Consider the following 14,886-nt stretch of genomic DNA (forward strand, 5'->3'; position numbering starts at 1 on the left):
AGCAAACTAACAAATCCCAACGTATCTTGCATATCCAGAAAGTTCTGCCATCAGATCATTGTGGTTCTCTGCTTGTCATACGTTTGTGTGTTATATAACTGTGTGTTTACACAAGGTTTAAAAGGAACCAATCCCTGACCAGATACCACATCTCATCCCCAGCTCTGGGAACTCCAATGCCCTGATATATAATACATAATAGATGGCTATTATTAATAAACGCTGCTCTATTACTCTACTACACCATTACTTATACCAGTCTGATGACCTTCTTCATTTGACATTTATAAAGTAAACTGCACTGTAAGCATCCGACAAAGGCATAAGTGTAAATGACTATAAAAACCAAACCATGCATGTTTTTAGATAAGGTTGCAGCAGTTCAACAGTGGTTGCATGAGTAAAAATATTCGATAAATGCTATGAAATGGGATTCACTCGATGCATCACTGAAAACATGTGTGGCCAGTGTACATTTACAATGACAAAGGTAGTATCATAGATAATGTTGCTAAGGGACAGAAAGGCCATGTTAGATGACCCACACCTCCGCCAAATGTATGAGTGCCTTAATTTAGCAGCCGTACAGACATTAGGTAAATGAGATAGAAAAGGCGCTTCATCAACCCCAATGATAAATTCCAGAGGGAAACAGCGGGGACTTCTATCAAAATGCCAATATCCTGAAATTGATTTCAGGATGAAAGAAAAATGCTTGTGCTAAAATCACATTATGCCTTGCAATCCCTCTCCGTGTACTGGCAGCAGGACAGGACACGCTGACTATCTTTCTTAATTACTGCAGGTTTTTAATGCGTTTGTTATGCATAACTACAACTACAGTGAAATAATCCATAATGTTGATGACAGAGTCTGTGCTACAACACAAAAGCTGCACATATTTCCACAGACATGTCTAAACCCTCTCCTCTTAAATACTGTAGCTCAGTTGGTAGAGCATTGCGGTACTGTAGCAGTGGAAAAGGTCATGGGTTCAAACTCAGGGAACACACATATACTGAAAATCTTGAAAGTCACTTTGGATAAAAGCATCTGTCAAATGCATAAATCTACAGCCGCACCTAAAAGACATGCAAAAACAAAATGAATTGTGATCAATTTGTGTGCACATTTTTTTTTTAAATGTACTCTAAGTAGGGTTGCAAAACCCAGAGTATTTTTAAGGGTGAAAACTTTCAATGGGAATTAATGGCAATATATGGGAATTAACAGGAATATATGGGAATTAACAGAAATATATGGGGATTAATGGGAATAAACTGGAAATTAGAAAAAATTGCAGAGTTGTTTAGAAAAGATTTTTTAACTACATTTATTTAAAACAACAAGATTTAATGCATTTCCAGTTATATTTCTACTAGGGCTGGGTAAAGATTAATCGCGATTATTTACATACTGCATACAAAATAAAGTTATTTTTTGCATAATATATGTGTGTGTACTGTGTGTAATTATTGTGTATATTTAATCACACACACAAACGTATATTCAGTTTTTCATTTATATATATTTTTTTTTTATTAATATAGAATATATAAAAATATAAATAAATATTTATACACATGTAAATGTTTCTTAAATACATGCATGAATGTATGTATTTATATGTAAATAATAATTACACATAGCACACACTCATATATTTAGCCAAAAATCACTTTTGTTTGTATGCGATTAATCGCGATTAATCTTTTCCCAGCCCCAATTTCTACCCTTAGTCACATGCACACTGCACATTGCTTACTAGAATGATTTCTGAAAATATTTGATCAAATAAATCCAGGCTTGATGAGCGAAGTCTCAGGATTCTTTGATGAATAAAAAGTTTCAAAAATAACTGATTTTTAAAAACAAACAACAATTTATATAAAGGGACACTCCACTTTTTTTGAAAATACGCTCATTTTCCAGCTCCCCGAGAGTTAAACATTTGATTTTTAACTTTTTGGAATCCATTCAGCCAATCTCAGGGACTGGCGCTAGCACTTTTAGCATAGTTTAGCATAATCCATTGAATCTGATTAGACTATTAGCATCACGCTAAAAAATAACCAAAGAGTTTCGATATTTTTCCTATTTATGCTTGACTCTTCTGTAATTATATTGTGTACTAAGACTGACAGAAAATTAAAAGTTGCGATTTTCTACGCTGATATGGCTAGGAACTTTACTCTCATTCTGGCGTAATAATCAAGGACTTTGCTGATGTAACATGGCTGCAGGAGGCGCAATGATATTACGCAGCAGCCGACAATAGTCCCTTTAGTAACTTTCAATAGCAGGGGACTATTTTCAGGCAGTGCGTAATATCACTACGCCTCCTGCAGCCATGTTACAGCAGCAAAGTCCTTGATTATTACGCCAGAATGAGAGTATAGTTCCTAGCCGTATCTGCCTAGAAAATCACAACTTTTAATTTTCAGTCTGTCTTAGTAGATACACGATGTAACTACAGAAGAGTCAAGTTTTAAATAGGAAAAATATCCAAATTCTTTATTTATTTTTTAGAGCGATGCTAATGGTCTAATCAGATTCAATGGATTATGCTAAGCTATGCTAAAAGTGCTAGCGCCAGACCCGAAGATCGACTGAATGGATTCCAAAACGGTAAAAGTCAATTGTTTAACTCTAGGGGAGCTGGAAAAAAATTGGAGTGCCCCTTTAAAAAAATAATAATAATAATTTGTAACAATGCACACTACTGAACGTCACTTGTATTACCTTGCATGCAGGGCTTGACATTAACACCCGCCAACTTGGCAACTGCAGGTTCATTTTCACTGTGGCAGGTAAGACAGCCAAAATAAAAAAAATTATTCTGGTTTTCTTTAAAGTTATGCAAAATAATAAACAACGCACAATGCAACCCTGGGAAACTACAACTCCCATGAACACTCCCTGCCCCCAAGGCAACGTACAGTAGGGGTTATTTACCATAAAGAGCTTGAGCGCTGATGAATTTGTGAATGCATGGTGTGCACAGTTCGACAAAGATAAAACAATTGCATTGAAGTGATTGAAGAGATTTAAAGTGTGTGCACACTCTCTGGGAAAGAGTGGTGAGAAATGCATAGCCCATAATGCGCACATCCCAGTTATGTCCGAAATCAAAGGAAACCCACGATTGGAGAGGTTCGCGGCAAGCATAATTTTAGGCTGCTTTGGGCTACTTTCTCAGTAAAAGTCTTAAATCACTTTTAACAGAAACCATTATCAATCTTATGAAATACAATCATTAAAAATACAATATTCTTAATTTGGGTGGTCAATTTGGATTTGAAAGTAAATCTGCATCTAATCTAGCTAAATCAAGTAAATGTGCTCGAATTAAAGTCATTTTAAGATGCCAAATTAAGTCTAAGCATATAATATTTATTTTACCAGCAACAAAATTGTGGCCAATGAAAATGCTGAGTGGCTAGTAACTTTGAAAAACAACTAGCCACTTTGGCTAGTGAGCAAAAAAGTTATTGTCAAGCCCTTCTAGCATGCATGTCTGCTTATGACGAAACAAAATGTTTGTATATGATATATAGTTTATATACATTTTAGTAGATTATTCCAAAAATTCCCATTAAGTTTCCAATTTGGAATATTTCCAAAATTCCCCAGATTAAGTTCCCATGTAAAGTTTCCGGAAATTTACCAGAAACTTTCCGTCTATTTGCAACCCTAACGGTAAGCCAGAGCTCTTCTGTACAAGTCAGCAGTTCGCAAATGGATCAATACTGTATGGTGGTTAAAGTATTGCTAACCCTAAACACAATGTTTCACCAAGTCCTTACTAGCTCACAGAGATGTCTCTTTAAACCTAACAATAAATGTATAATGTCCTGTACTGTACCCTTGAATATAAATCAAGAGAATGCCTGTCGCTTTCTCGTTCTATGCACACGTCTGGTGATTTGTTGCCCTACAGATACAAGCACAAAGATGTTTTTGGCCTTGCTCGGCTCACGATATCAAAAGAAGAACGCAAGCCATACAAAAGCGTATCGGGAAACACGTGGCACTTTCTCTACCCATCCACCAAAATCTATCACTGCACTAAATGCCTTGATAAGCATTTGGATGCACGGTGGCCTTGAGCCAGAGTACACATGATACAAAGGTCTGCACGCAGTAGATATCAAGTGCTATTTACTCATGCCAAGCACTTGTTTAACATGCATTGATTCCCATCCAAAACATGTCACTGTGATGAAAGTCTACGGCCGTAAATGCAGTCCAATACGGTGAACCAATTGGGATGATGAGATAATATATTTATGCATATTATAAGTGCATTTAAAGAAAGCTATCTATTTTATTACTATGTATGTATGTTTTTTAGGATTAAACCCATGACCTTGACATTGCAATTATAATTCACCCCAATTTAAACTAGAGGAATACTAGGTGCTGACAAGTAAGGCCTGAAACACACTTTCGTGCACTGATGCGTTGCGAAATGCGTCACACCGCAATGCATAACACAATGGTGCATTCTTAGTCTTTATGGATAAAAGTAAATGTCTAAACCTAAATGTCCTAAAGACAACAAAAAATAGTAACAACTATTTATGCACTCAAGCACTATTATAATAATCAATCAAGTGGCTGTAAAGCACAACATAAGCTCAAGATGAAATTAAACAACCCGCAATATTTCATACGTACCACAACCTCCAGTTATTAAAGGGCAACCACTCAAGCAAAGTGTTGCGGCTGTAAAAGCGAATGCGTATGACTGACATTGCGTACGTATCAGTGTGATTCGTTTCATCCAGTCAAGATTAAACAGAGATATAAGATGGGGAAAAAAGGAATGATAATGGTTTGGTGGTGTAGAATCGTCCCTAAAAGGTTACCATGCATGACATTAAAGTGGATTCATGGATGCTGGGGATGCTGCAGTCTTACCTTCTCATTCCTTGACAATCTCAATGGAAAAAGGCAGAAGAAAAGAAACTTCCCCCAGTTGAGAATAGCTGCAAAGCACCAGTTCAGACGGGCCATCCTGGTCAGCAGCAACGTATCCCGGCAAACTCAATCCAATTCCGATTCGGTCTCGAGGATGCAGCGACCCCAGGCTCTGAATCCAAAGTCAAACCAGAAGCGTGGTCCTTCTTCATTCAGTTAGCCAGCGTTTCTCAATGGGACGACAGCTTGACTCAGGTTAAACGCACCCCTGATGTGAGCGCCGTACGGCGGGTCGCTGCTGTCTCGCACACATTGGATGCTGCAGTGTTCCTCCAGCCATGAGAAGAGGAGGCGGAGGGGGGGTGAGAGGAGAAAATGGAGCGGGGGGCGGGTGAGTGGGTGCCAGAACCGCACAGAGATAATCACCAATAGAGAAACAGAAGGATTGGTGCTAGAGACTAGGGTGCAATAACTGACATTTGCAAAGCACTGGATAAAGGTAAAAAATCTGTTTTTGCAAATGAACAATATTATTTCCAAGCTGGCTAAAAGAAAGTCTCATTTTAAGAATAAACATTGGACACTGGTTGGATGCAAAGTGATGCTTGTTTTAAATCAAAATCAAGTCTCCTAAAGAAACCAGAACCAACTTGTTCCTTAGTGGGAAATTTGTCATCCTAAGTTTGTTTAAGCACCTAAAGTTTTTCCTGTAGTCATTTCATGTATGTACAGCATACATAACATTATTTACACATTATGCATTTTAACCCTTTAACTGGCGCAGCCCTTTTTAAATGGGGGGGTGGTGAAAAGGTGATGTACACCTTCAAATTAAATAACTCATTTTTGACGCATTTTTTTTGGAATAGAAGTGTAATTTTGGTCTTGTTTTAAAGAAGACACTTTAACGTTTTTTACGGAAGTGTCTGGAGGTGAAAATATATATATTTTTATAGGAGTTAACATTTATTTGTAATAAATAAAATTTTTTATATAGTATTATTTTTAATACATAAAATTATCAAAAAACTGAGGTTTGTGTTGGTTTGCTACAACAATATATATATATATATATATATATATATATGCAACATAATGTACATTTTATTTGGATGTTTTAGTTTTTTAATAATCGTGTCATTGAGACTTTACTGGAAGCATATTTCCCATTTTAGATTTTAGTTTTTTCACTCTTTTGCATAAAAACACCATTTTGCCGCTCTTATCATATCTGGTTGAAACCAAATTTATATATATATATATATATATATATATATATATATATATATATATATATATATATATATATATATATATATATATATATATATATAGTTATAGTTATAGTTATAGTTATAGTTATATAGTTATAGGGCTGTCAAAATTAATGTGTTTAAAAAAAATTAACACCACTAATTTTATTAATGTGCAATTAACGCAACGTGCAATTTCTGTTTGACCCTTGCTTTAGCCCATAGTTGGATACATTTAGACATAAATGTGACCCGTGCTGTCTAAATGAGTCTGAGATTTTTATAAAAATAAGACCATTAAGCCTTCGTATAGCAATCCAAATGCTCTATTATAGTCGTTAAACATCTAAAATGATCTTTTTTGTACAATTTCTAAGAGGTGTACCGTCCTAAATGCTTAACTAATACACAAAAAGGATGGTTGTCCATCCACTTGCACGTGTGAGATTTTTGTTTTAAAACATGCAGGAAAAATATCTGATGTGTAACTTTATATTAGATCCTTGCATTACAGTAGATCCTTAAGTTGTCTGTCTCAATGTCAATCAAACAATAGAAAAAGTTCAATATATGGGTCAATGACGTGACGTTAATTATTTTGTGTGCCTATGTTTCAATTAAATGTAAGAGGGTTAATTTTTTTTTTATAAATTTGCAGATTATTTGCATACATTCTCTATTTTGAGAACCAAATGTAAAATTTCTGGATTTATTTCATTTTGACAGAATATTTGGGGGATAATTGCCAAAATGTCAATGTGGTGTAACCGGTCTGTGTCAATTGGTGTAAAGTATTTTTTAAATGAAAATAGAAATATATTCATAAAAAATGTGGAATAAAATATAATCATCTAGTTTAGTGTAAAATGATTTTTACATACATTTTTACATCATTTGTCAAAGATCATTCAGAAAACAGAGCTTTTTTTCAGCATATATCAGGACAAATATTACAAAAACGCATTAAAATTTACATTTAGAATTAACTAATAAAATTATATTTTAAAATGTTTTTTATGATTACGTTTACATGCCATCAAGGTGGATAAAATATTTAATATTTCTCATTCTTTGACACAATTGGTGGTTACACCATTTGACATTTTCAGGTCCATTCAGTTTAACTTTCATAAAAATGGTGCAAATGTAATTTTTTATTGTATAAAATTAACAAATACACTGTGTATCGAAATAAACCTGATGAATGCTTTTAAAACAAGTTTTTATAAAAGATTTTTGAATTTCTCATCTTACAAACTGTTTTTGTCACTGACCCATCTATTAATATTGTTTTTGACTTTGTGTTTGCCAAATTACTTTAAAAAAACTCTTATGATTCTGTCAACTTCAAACAGGTGTAGTTCTGTCATGTTTTGTCAGATTCCAAAAAAATCACACATAGCTTTTTAATAGAGAATCTCAAAATATAATTTTTTTCAATCCAACTCACTTTGCCAGCACGGGTCACAAATGATGCAGAAGCAAACAGAAATAGAGAAAGAAATGGTCTTCTGAAAGGAAAATTTATATACCAAACAATAGCTGATGGTTCTGTCGAAAATGTAAACAGGCTGGTGTAAGTTAAATGTTCTGTGCAAAAAGAGTTATGGGAACCTGTGGTTTTTCTATCTTCTGTTTCCATGCGTTTCATAGAAAAACAAGTTTTTGAAAAAACATCTCTACTGTCTTTGAAACATGTCTATGTACCTTGAGGATGGTTTTACTACTAACAAACATACATTTGCATAAAGCATCAATATTTGTCCACACCCATTTTAATTAAAGTATTTCCTTATACACAGATTCACAACAGGTTTCTTTGTCAAGTTTGGGGGAAAATGTCAGTCAAGTTATAGATTGCAGCTTTAAAGTGGTGTTTTTTATGCAAAAGATAAAAAAACAGGGGAAGATGCTTTAAAGTCTCAATGACACAAGTATTACAAAAATTACAACAACCAAGCAAAACGTACTTTATATTGCTTTATTTTATAATGAAAGCCAAATAATTAAAAATGTGGTCAATGCATCAGTGACCGTATTTGAGGCATGATTTTGATTCTGATGGCATGACAATCATGTCCATGGGTACAATGAAAAATGACCAGATCAAATGGAGTGCTGCACCCCCGGCAGACTCTCTGACAACAGCAAGCAGCAACGTAATTAAGATTGACTCCGGACTACTGTCCCTGCGGAGCGCTTCTGCCTGTCCGAGTGAAAGCACTCATTAGGAATATTAAGAATAATAGATTCCACCATTACAATAGACCCACAGTCACAACAAACCATAGCATTATACATGAGAAATGAATATAAACTAACAGAGCAGTGGATGAAACACGCATTTTATTACTCGTGAATTCTGAGTGACCACCTTCAAATCTAAATGTCAACATTTTTAAGATGGTATGTATGATCTAAATACACACACAAACACACCCACAAAATCTAAGGGCAAAGGATTCACCAGGGGGAAAACAGCTGATACCTCAACAGCAAATCTACCATTTACAGCCAGTGCCATTAAAATTTTCCAATTCGGTGAATGTGATTTCACCAAGTACGATGTGATCCTGGATCGACATTTTCATTGACCAATCAGATTGCAGGATTAACCAAAGTCTACTGAGACAATGGCTAAGTTAGGGGGTTCAAAAAAGATATCCGTATCTACAGGAAAATGTTTCAAATCAGTCACTTCAAACAGGCTGCCTTAAGTTAAAGATTTACTCATGGTCCACTGTAATAATTTCCTCTCTGTTTGCATCCATCACGTTAAAAAGCTGTAGAGTCAGCTTGCATTTATGATCAAACACCTTTAACCTTCTGCATGAATACATGATTTATCAAGAGAATAGAGATTGCTCGTAACCACGAGGAGTTAGATGTTTCTGGGGTCTATGACATTCAGCTAAAGGAGTCTCATGGGACAAATGTTACAGCACAGACGATACAGAACGGAAGGCTTTCTGACAGATTGTGACAGATTCAGTGGTGGTTTTGGACAGGAGTGTGGGCGATAGAGACGGTTTAGCTCTGTGTTTCAAGCAGCCACAATATGTTAAAGCCTTTATGATGCTGAAGCGTCTATTACTGGAGACATGTTTGCATAGATTTCTGAAATACATGGATTAAAATGTTTTGTGAGCTTACAATACAATTAATAAATGCACACACAAATAACACAAATAAATGAAGAACCAACTTGCATCTGTACTGCGTGCAGTTCATTGTAAACTTGTGAGAAACTGACTTTATACATCCACTTTAGTAAAAGAAACTTTGGTAACACTTTTTATGAAGCCCATGTTTATAATAAACTATAGCTCCGTTTATAATTATTTATTATTACTATTCTATAAATATATTTATAAAAGACACAACAACACCTATACCCAATAATAAAAAAACTGTTACAGAAACCCCCCAAACCACCTGCAATGGACCAACAAATTATAGGTCATGGCTTTGACGTAACTAAAGGTTACTTAAAAAAAGTCCTTTGATATTTCCCACCCAAACTTCGTGTTTCAGCGGGAAATACGTCAGACCTGTGGCCTTATAACTTCTCTTCTCCCATTTTCCTAAAATAAATAGCACTAAATACAACTCGACAAAACTCTAGCTCTCTGCAGATGTCTGTATCATATTAGTTCCTCAACAAATGCAGCTAAACAAATTTCCATCAGAAAAGTCTCTGGAGAGATATCATCAGATGCCAACCCTTGTGCATTAGTCATAAAATCATAAAGGACTTGGCTCTGCCGGCTTTATGAAGGGGGAAATGAGACAGAACAGAACTCTGAAAAATAAAAATAATGCAGGGAAATCAGAAAATGTGTGGAAAGATAAACGCGACCTGGGCGGATCCCATTTTCATCCCAAAAAGTGGAAAAATTGCAACGGCTCTGTTATCTTTCAATACAGACAATGACACGCTGACATCCCCGCTGGCCTGAGGGCATCGAACACAACATGCAGAAAAAAGCAGGATTATATCACATGCTGTGATTTTAACAGAACGGCTCTGACAGCGACATGAAGACAGAAGGATGGGTGTGGAACCGGGAAACTTCCTGTTTGATGCAAGAAAAAAACTCTAGAACCGCATGCATATCTCGAAACCAGGGCTTTTCTGGGAAATCACGGGCGGGAGAGCTTAGTTTTCATTGTTTCAAGGACATTGTTTAGGAGAGTGAAAGGAAAAAGGACACAGTTGTTTTGGAAAATGTCTAGGAGAAGAGCCAAGAAGGGCCAATCTGCCGGATTTCTGTCTGATGTTCAATATCATAACTAAATATACTGAATACGAATATTAAAGGGCGCCTATTATGCACATTTTTACAAGATGTTACAGAATGTGTCAGCTCAAAATACCCCACAAATCGCATGTCCAAAATGCTATTGGGTGGGAGCAAAAACGTGCTGTTTTCATGTCTGTACCTTTAAATGCAAATGAGCTACAGCTCCTCACTTCCTTACAAACAGACAGTGAGTGCTTTCAGTTAAAATAGATCTGATTAATACAGTCTAAGACAATAGTATCTAGTGGACCGAGTACTCACTGATGGTGGAAATTATGGTTATGCAGGACTGTAAGTGGGCAGGGCTTTAACAATGTGACCTCACATTGATAAGAGAATCAAAACGGCATGTCTAACGAGACTGCTTTGATTTAATGGGACTTAAAAAACAAGGAGCAGGTGGATTATTTTTATCATAGGGTGGTTGTGTTCACACACCGCCAACACACATTTATGTCCAAACACCTTGCAAAAGTGGATTTTGTATAATAGGTGCCCTTTAACAAAATATCACAGCCACCACAGATGAAGTCCCATGCATTGCAGCTGCAAAAAATGAATGCATGATCTCGATTGGAATCAAAAACCGATACTGGACAAAATATCATCACCATTGCAATTTAGCCCAATTGTTTCTATAATTGAAATCGACCAAGAAGGTAAGAGGTAATAGATGTGAACAGGCTTTCATTTCCACGTGTTGGGCTTGCTGATGCGTCAGCATATTCTGCTAGAAGGTTCAGGGTGCCTGTGTTTCTTCAAATTAGATTTTGTATTTACTGTATGTGTGTGTGCGTGTGTGTGCTCGTGTGTACAGGTATGTGTGCGTGTGTGTCCCCTAAGGCTGATTCTTTTATAGATGCTGCACTACTGTATGCTCATTTCCATACATGCTTGAAAAAAATGACTCATTTCCTTTGACATAGTGTAGTTTTTGTGTGCACAGCAAAAAGGAGGTTGGATTTTCTTTGTTACGAAGCCTGCTGTGTATAACTCTGTCATAACACTGACTGGCAGGAGATCATGAAGATGGGCTGTCACCATTAATGTGCTCCAAGAGAAAATTGAAGTGCAATACTTTTAGTGTGTTGCTAGTACATTTCACTTTTTAAAGAGCAGACCATTATTTTACTCTATATTGAAATGCATGAAGAGCTCAGATGCAAAACCCTCAGCCCATCTGATAATCTGACATGTTTTCTTGTAAATGAGCATTTTGTTTATCAAGTTCTTTCACTTTATTAGCAATAAAAAGGTTATTAGTCAGTAGCTCTTTATACACACAGATTACAGAAAAATACACAGAAAATGCGTCCGGGATTTGTCTGGGATCGATTAATGTTTGGTTCATTCACACTGCCAATGACTTTCCGGAATCTGTGTGTGCATTCACACACATATAGACACGTGACGTGTTTTTTCCACAGCATCTGAAGCTTGATAATTATCTGTGATTTCTCTCGAGAAACCACACGCATACATTTTAGTTTATGACAAGATCATAAGGAGCGCATGATGTGCTGTTCTGTTAAGCTGGTGAATGATCTCAGCTTCAGCGCTGATAGTGACAAGCTCCCAGATCTCTGCTTCAGTCCATTTTGCCGACATTTCTCGTTGTGAATGCTGATTTGCGTTTAAATCCGTGTCAAAGAGCTGCAACATAACTTCTGGTCAGATGTGTCTGCCTCTTTTTCACACAGAATGCTTTCCGTGAATGTTACGGCAAAGTGTGGCATGGTTGCCAGTCTGAGTATTTCACAATCTGCTCAGTTACTGGGATTTTCAAGCACAACCATTTTTAGGGTTTACAAAGAATGGTGTGAAAAGGGAAAAACATCCAGTATGCGGCAGTCCTGTGGGCGAAAATGCCTTGTTGATGCTAGAGGTCAGAGGAGAATGAGCCGAATGATTCAAGCTGATAAAAGAGCAACTTTGACTGAAATAACCACTCGTTACAACCGAGGTATGCAGCAAAGCATTTGTGAAGCCACAACACGCACAACCTTGAGGCGGATGGGATACAAGATATAAAAGAGGTGAGTAGGTAGAAAGAAAGAGAGCGAAAGTAGTAGTCTCAGCTGTTTTGCTTTGTTATAGATATATACAGTATAGATGCCAACTTCAACACAACATCAGTGATTAATGAAATCAATTACCCTTTCACATCCTTCTATTGACCCCACCGCCATTCAGAAGATTGAAAAGCCTACAAAATGTAGTCTCAGTGATTAATTCATTTAAACATCTCATCCCACTTAGGATCAAGCCATTGAACACTGGTTTCCATGCGTACATTACATGAAATTAAGCAACCCAAGCCTGTGCTTACAGGAACATAATATGGGTATGTACAACATAAATAATGCTCACAGTCATTGAATGAAAGTGATTTTCCTATCTATAACAAAGAAAACATTCAAATTAAACATGACTAGAGATCCTGTACATTCCTACAAATACTGTGACATTACAATAACAAAGATTATTATATTTGAAAAACAAAAATATATCTGGATTGACAGTGTGGTTATTCACATGCCAATGTTTATTACATTTATGTATTTATCAGGAACTTTTATCCAAAGCGACTTGCAGTGCATTACAAGGCATGCATTTTTATCAGCATGTGTGTAAACCCACAACGCAATGTTCTACTATTGAGCTACACAAAAGCACAATCCCATAGGGAGATCTTGGTTTTATGACATTTATAAATAAATCAAGACTAGGTTTTCATGTTAAGGTGAGCAACTCCTTTAAGAATCTTTCCAGTTTCTGCTCATGTGGCTGAAAGTTTTCGATTTTCTTATCAGACCGAGAGAAAAGTAAAAAACTACACCAGAGAAAAAGGTTAGCAGAAGCATCCTCTGTGCTGCAGCTACACAACCAAGCTTTAATTGGGCTTCTTTTGTGTCGAAACTAAACATTTCTGTGTGGCCCTTTATCAAAAGCGCATAAAGCAGGGGAAAGGAGGTAAAGAAAAGACAAGAAAGGAGGGAAACACTGAAGAATATCCTCTTCACATCTCTTCTCCTCCAGGATATTTGGTTCTAGTGTCTTATCAAGACGTGACGCACGGGGTCCTCTTCCTCCATCTAAACGGAGCCCATTTAATCCCGCCACTGAATGGAAACTAATCAGGAAGAGTGTGGGAACTCAAGCGTACAGTTTCGTATAGATTCGTGCTGACTGAGGGGTCTTGGGCTGTGCCAGAATGTGTCTGCTACCCACCTGCCCAATATCCTCAGTCATAAGAGAAGAAAATGTTACAGGACATTCACACGGGGCGTTAGCAAAGTTTGATACCGCGGCTCCACCTCTGGCTCCACGGACGATTCCTTCTGCGCATGCCCTGGCCCCAAACTGACGTTTTTACGTAACATGGCAGTGCCCATAGTTAGACATTATTGGCTTTAATTCATTACAACGGAAGGAAGCGACGCCATGTCGTCCATCTTTCTTTTACAGTCTATGGTTTAAGTATTTTCGTCAACTTTCATGACTTCACTAGCATATAAATTATATATTGTACTTAAATATGTACTTAACTTTAAAAAAACTACAAGTATTTTGTAAATACATCTATATTCTAAAATGTTCAAGTATTTTTGTCAACTTTTATAAATTCGCTAGCATACAAATCATCTTGCAGTCCACAGACATGAACTTAAAACGTACAAAACTACAAGTATTTTAAATTTAACAGGTTCTTTAAATGCTAGTGTGACCTCTGTGAGATGTTCTGGGCTTTATTTTTTATAAAGGGCATTTAAACTAGTGAGGATTTCCTCATTACAATTCTTAAACAAGAGGAACATAACAGGGTCACGCATGCTTGACCCTCAGACCGCCATGTAATCATCTACGCCTCTAATGAAGGCTTTGCTTTCTCATCCTCTCAGTTAAAAAAGAGGATAAGCCAATGAAAAGCCATTGAAGGTCCCAGGCCAATAAGCCCCTCTCGCCCCACATTCAAACACCACCTATTGTTAAGTGAAGCTCAGGATGTTCCCCGTGGGAATGGGTGAGGTGTCGGAAGATGCTAACAGATCTTTGCACAAAAACTTTGGGTTAAAGTACAAATCAAAACACACAGACTTGATCCAAGCACAGATGACACATTCAGTCATTTGGAAATCAATTTTTTTTTGCAATATATATACACACATTTATTTATTTATTTATTAATATATTTATATATATATATATTTTTTTTTTTAAATATATAAAATTCTTATGTAAAAAAATTGGTTTCCAAACGTCTGTGCTTGCTTCAAATTTAAAAATATTTATATATGGTTTGCTTTCTACAAAATGTATTTAACATATATTTAAAACATATTTTTGGCCAAAGAATTTTTTTTGCCGTATGGGCTACACGAGTGTTTGTCACAGGTTTATTTAGC

General features: G+C 36.3%; 1 protein-coding gene across 9 annotated transcripts in view; it reads right to left on the minus strand.

Annotated features, from left to right (window-relative positions):
- The window catches only part of tns1b (tensin 1b), a 282,589-nt gene that overhangs the window by 232,271 nt on the left and 35,432 nt on the right, over nt 1–14,886 (minus strand). The window contains exon 1 of one of the 9 annotated variants that reach the window (XM_055215152.2): nt 4,924–5,226. The exons of the other annotated variants lie outside the window; for them this stretch is intronic. Coding sequence (XP_055071127.2) covers nt 4,924–5,019 — 96 coding nt within the window. The 5' untranslated portion in view covers nt 5,020–5,226. Of the gene's footprint in view, nt 1–4,923; nt 5,227–14,886 lie in introns of those variants that run through there. 9 annotated transcript variants of the gene reach the window in all.

The sequence above is a fragment of the Misgurnus anguillicaudatus genome, chromosome 17, assembly GCF_027580225.2.
Source record: "Misgurnus anguillicaudatus chromosome 17, ASM2758022v2, whole genome shotgun sequence".
In the NCBI taxonomy this organism is placed as follows: Eukaryota; Metazoa; Chordata; class Actinopteri; order Cypriniformes; family Cobitidae; genus Misgurnus; species Misgurnus anguillicaudatus.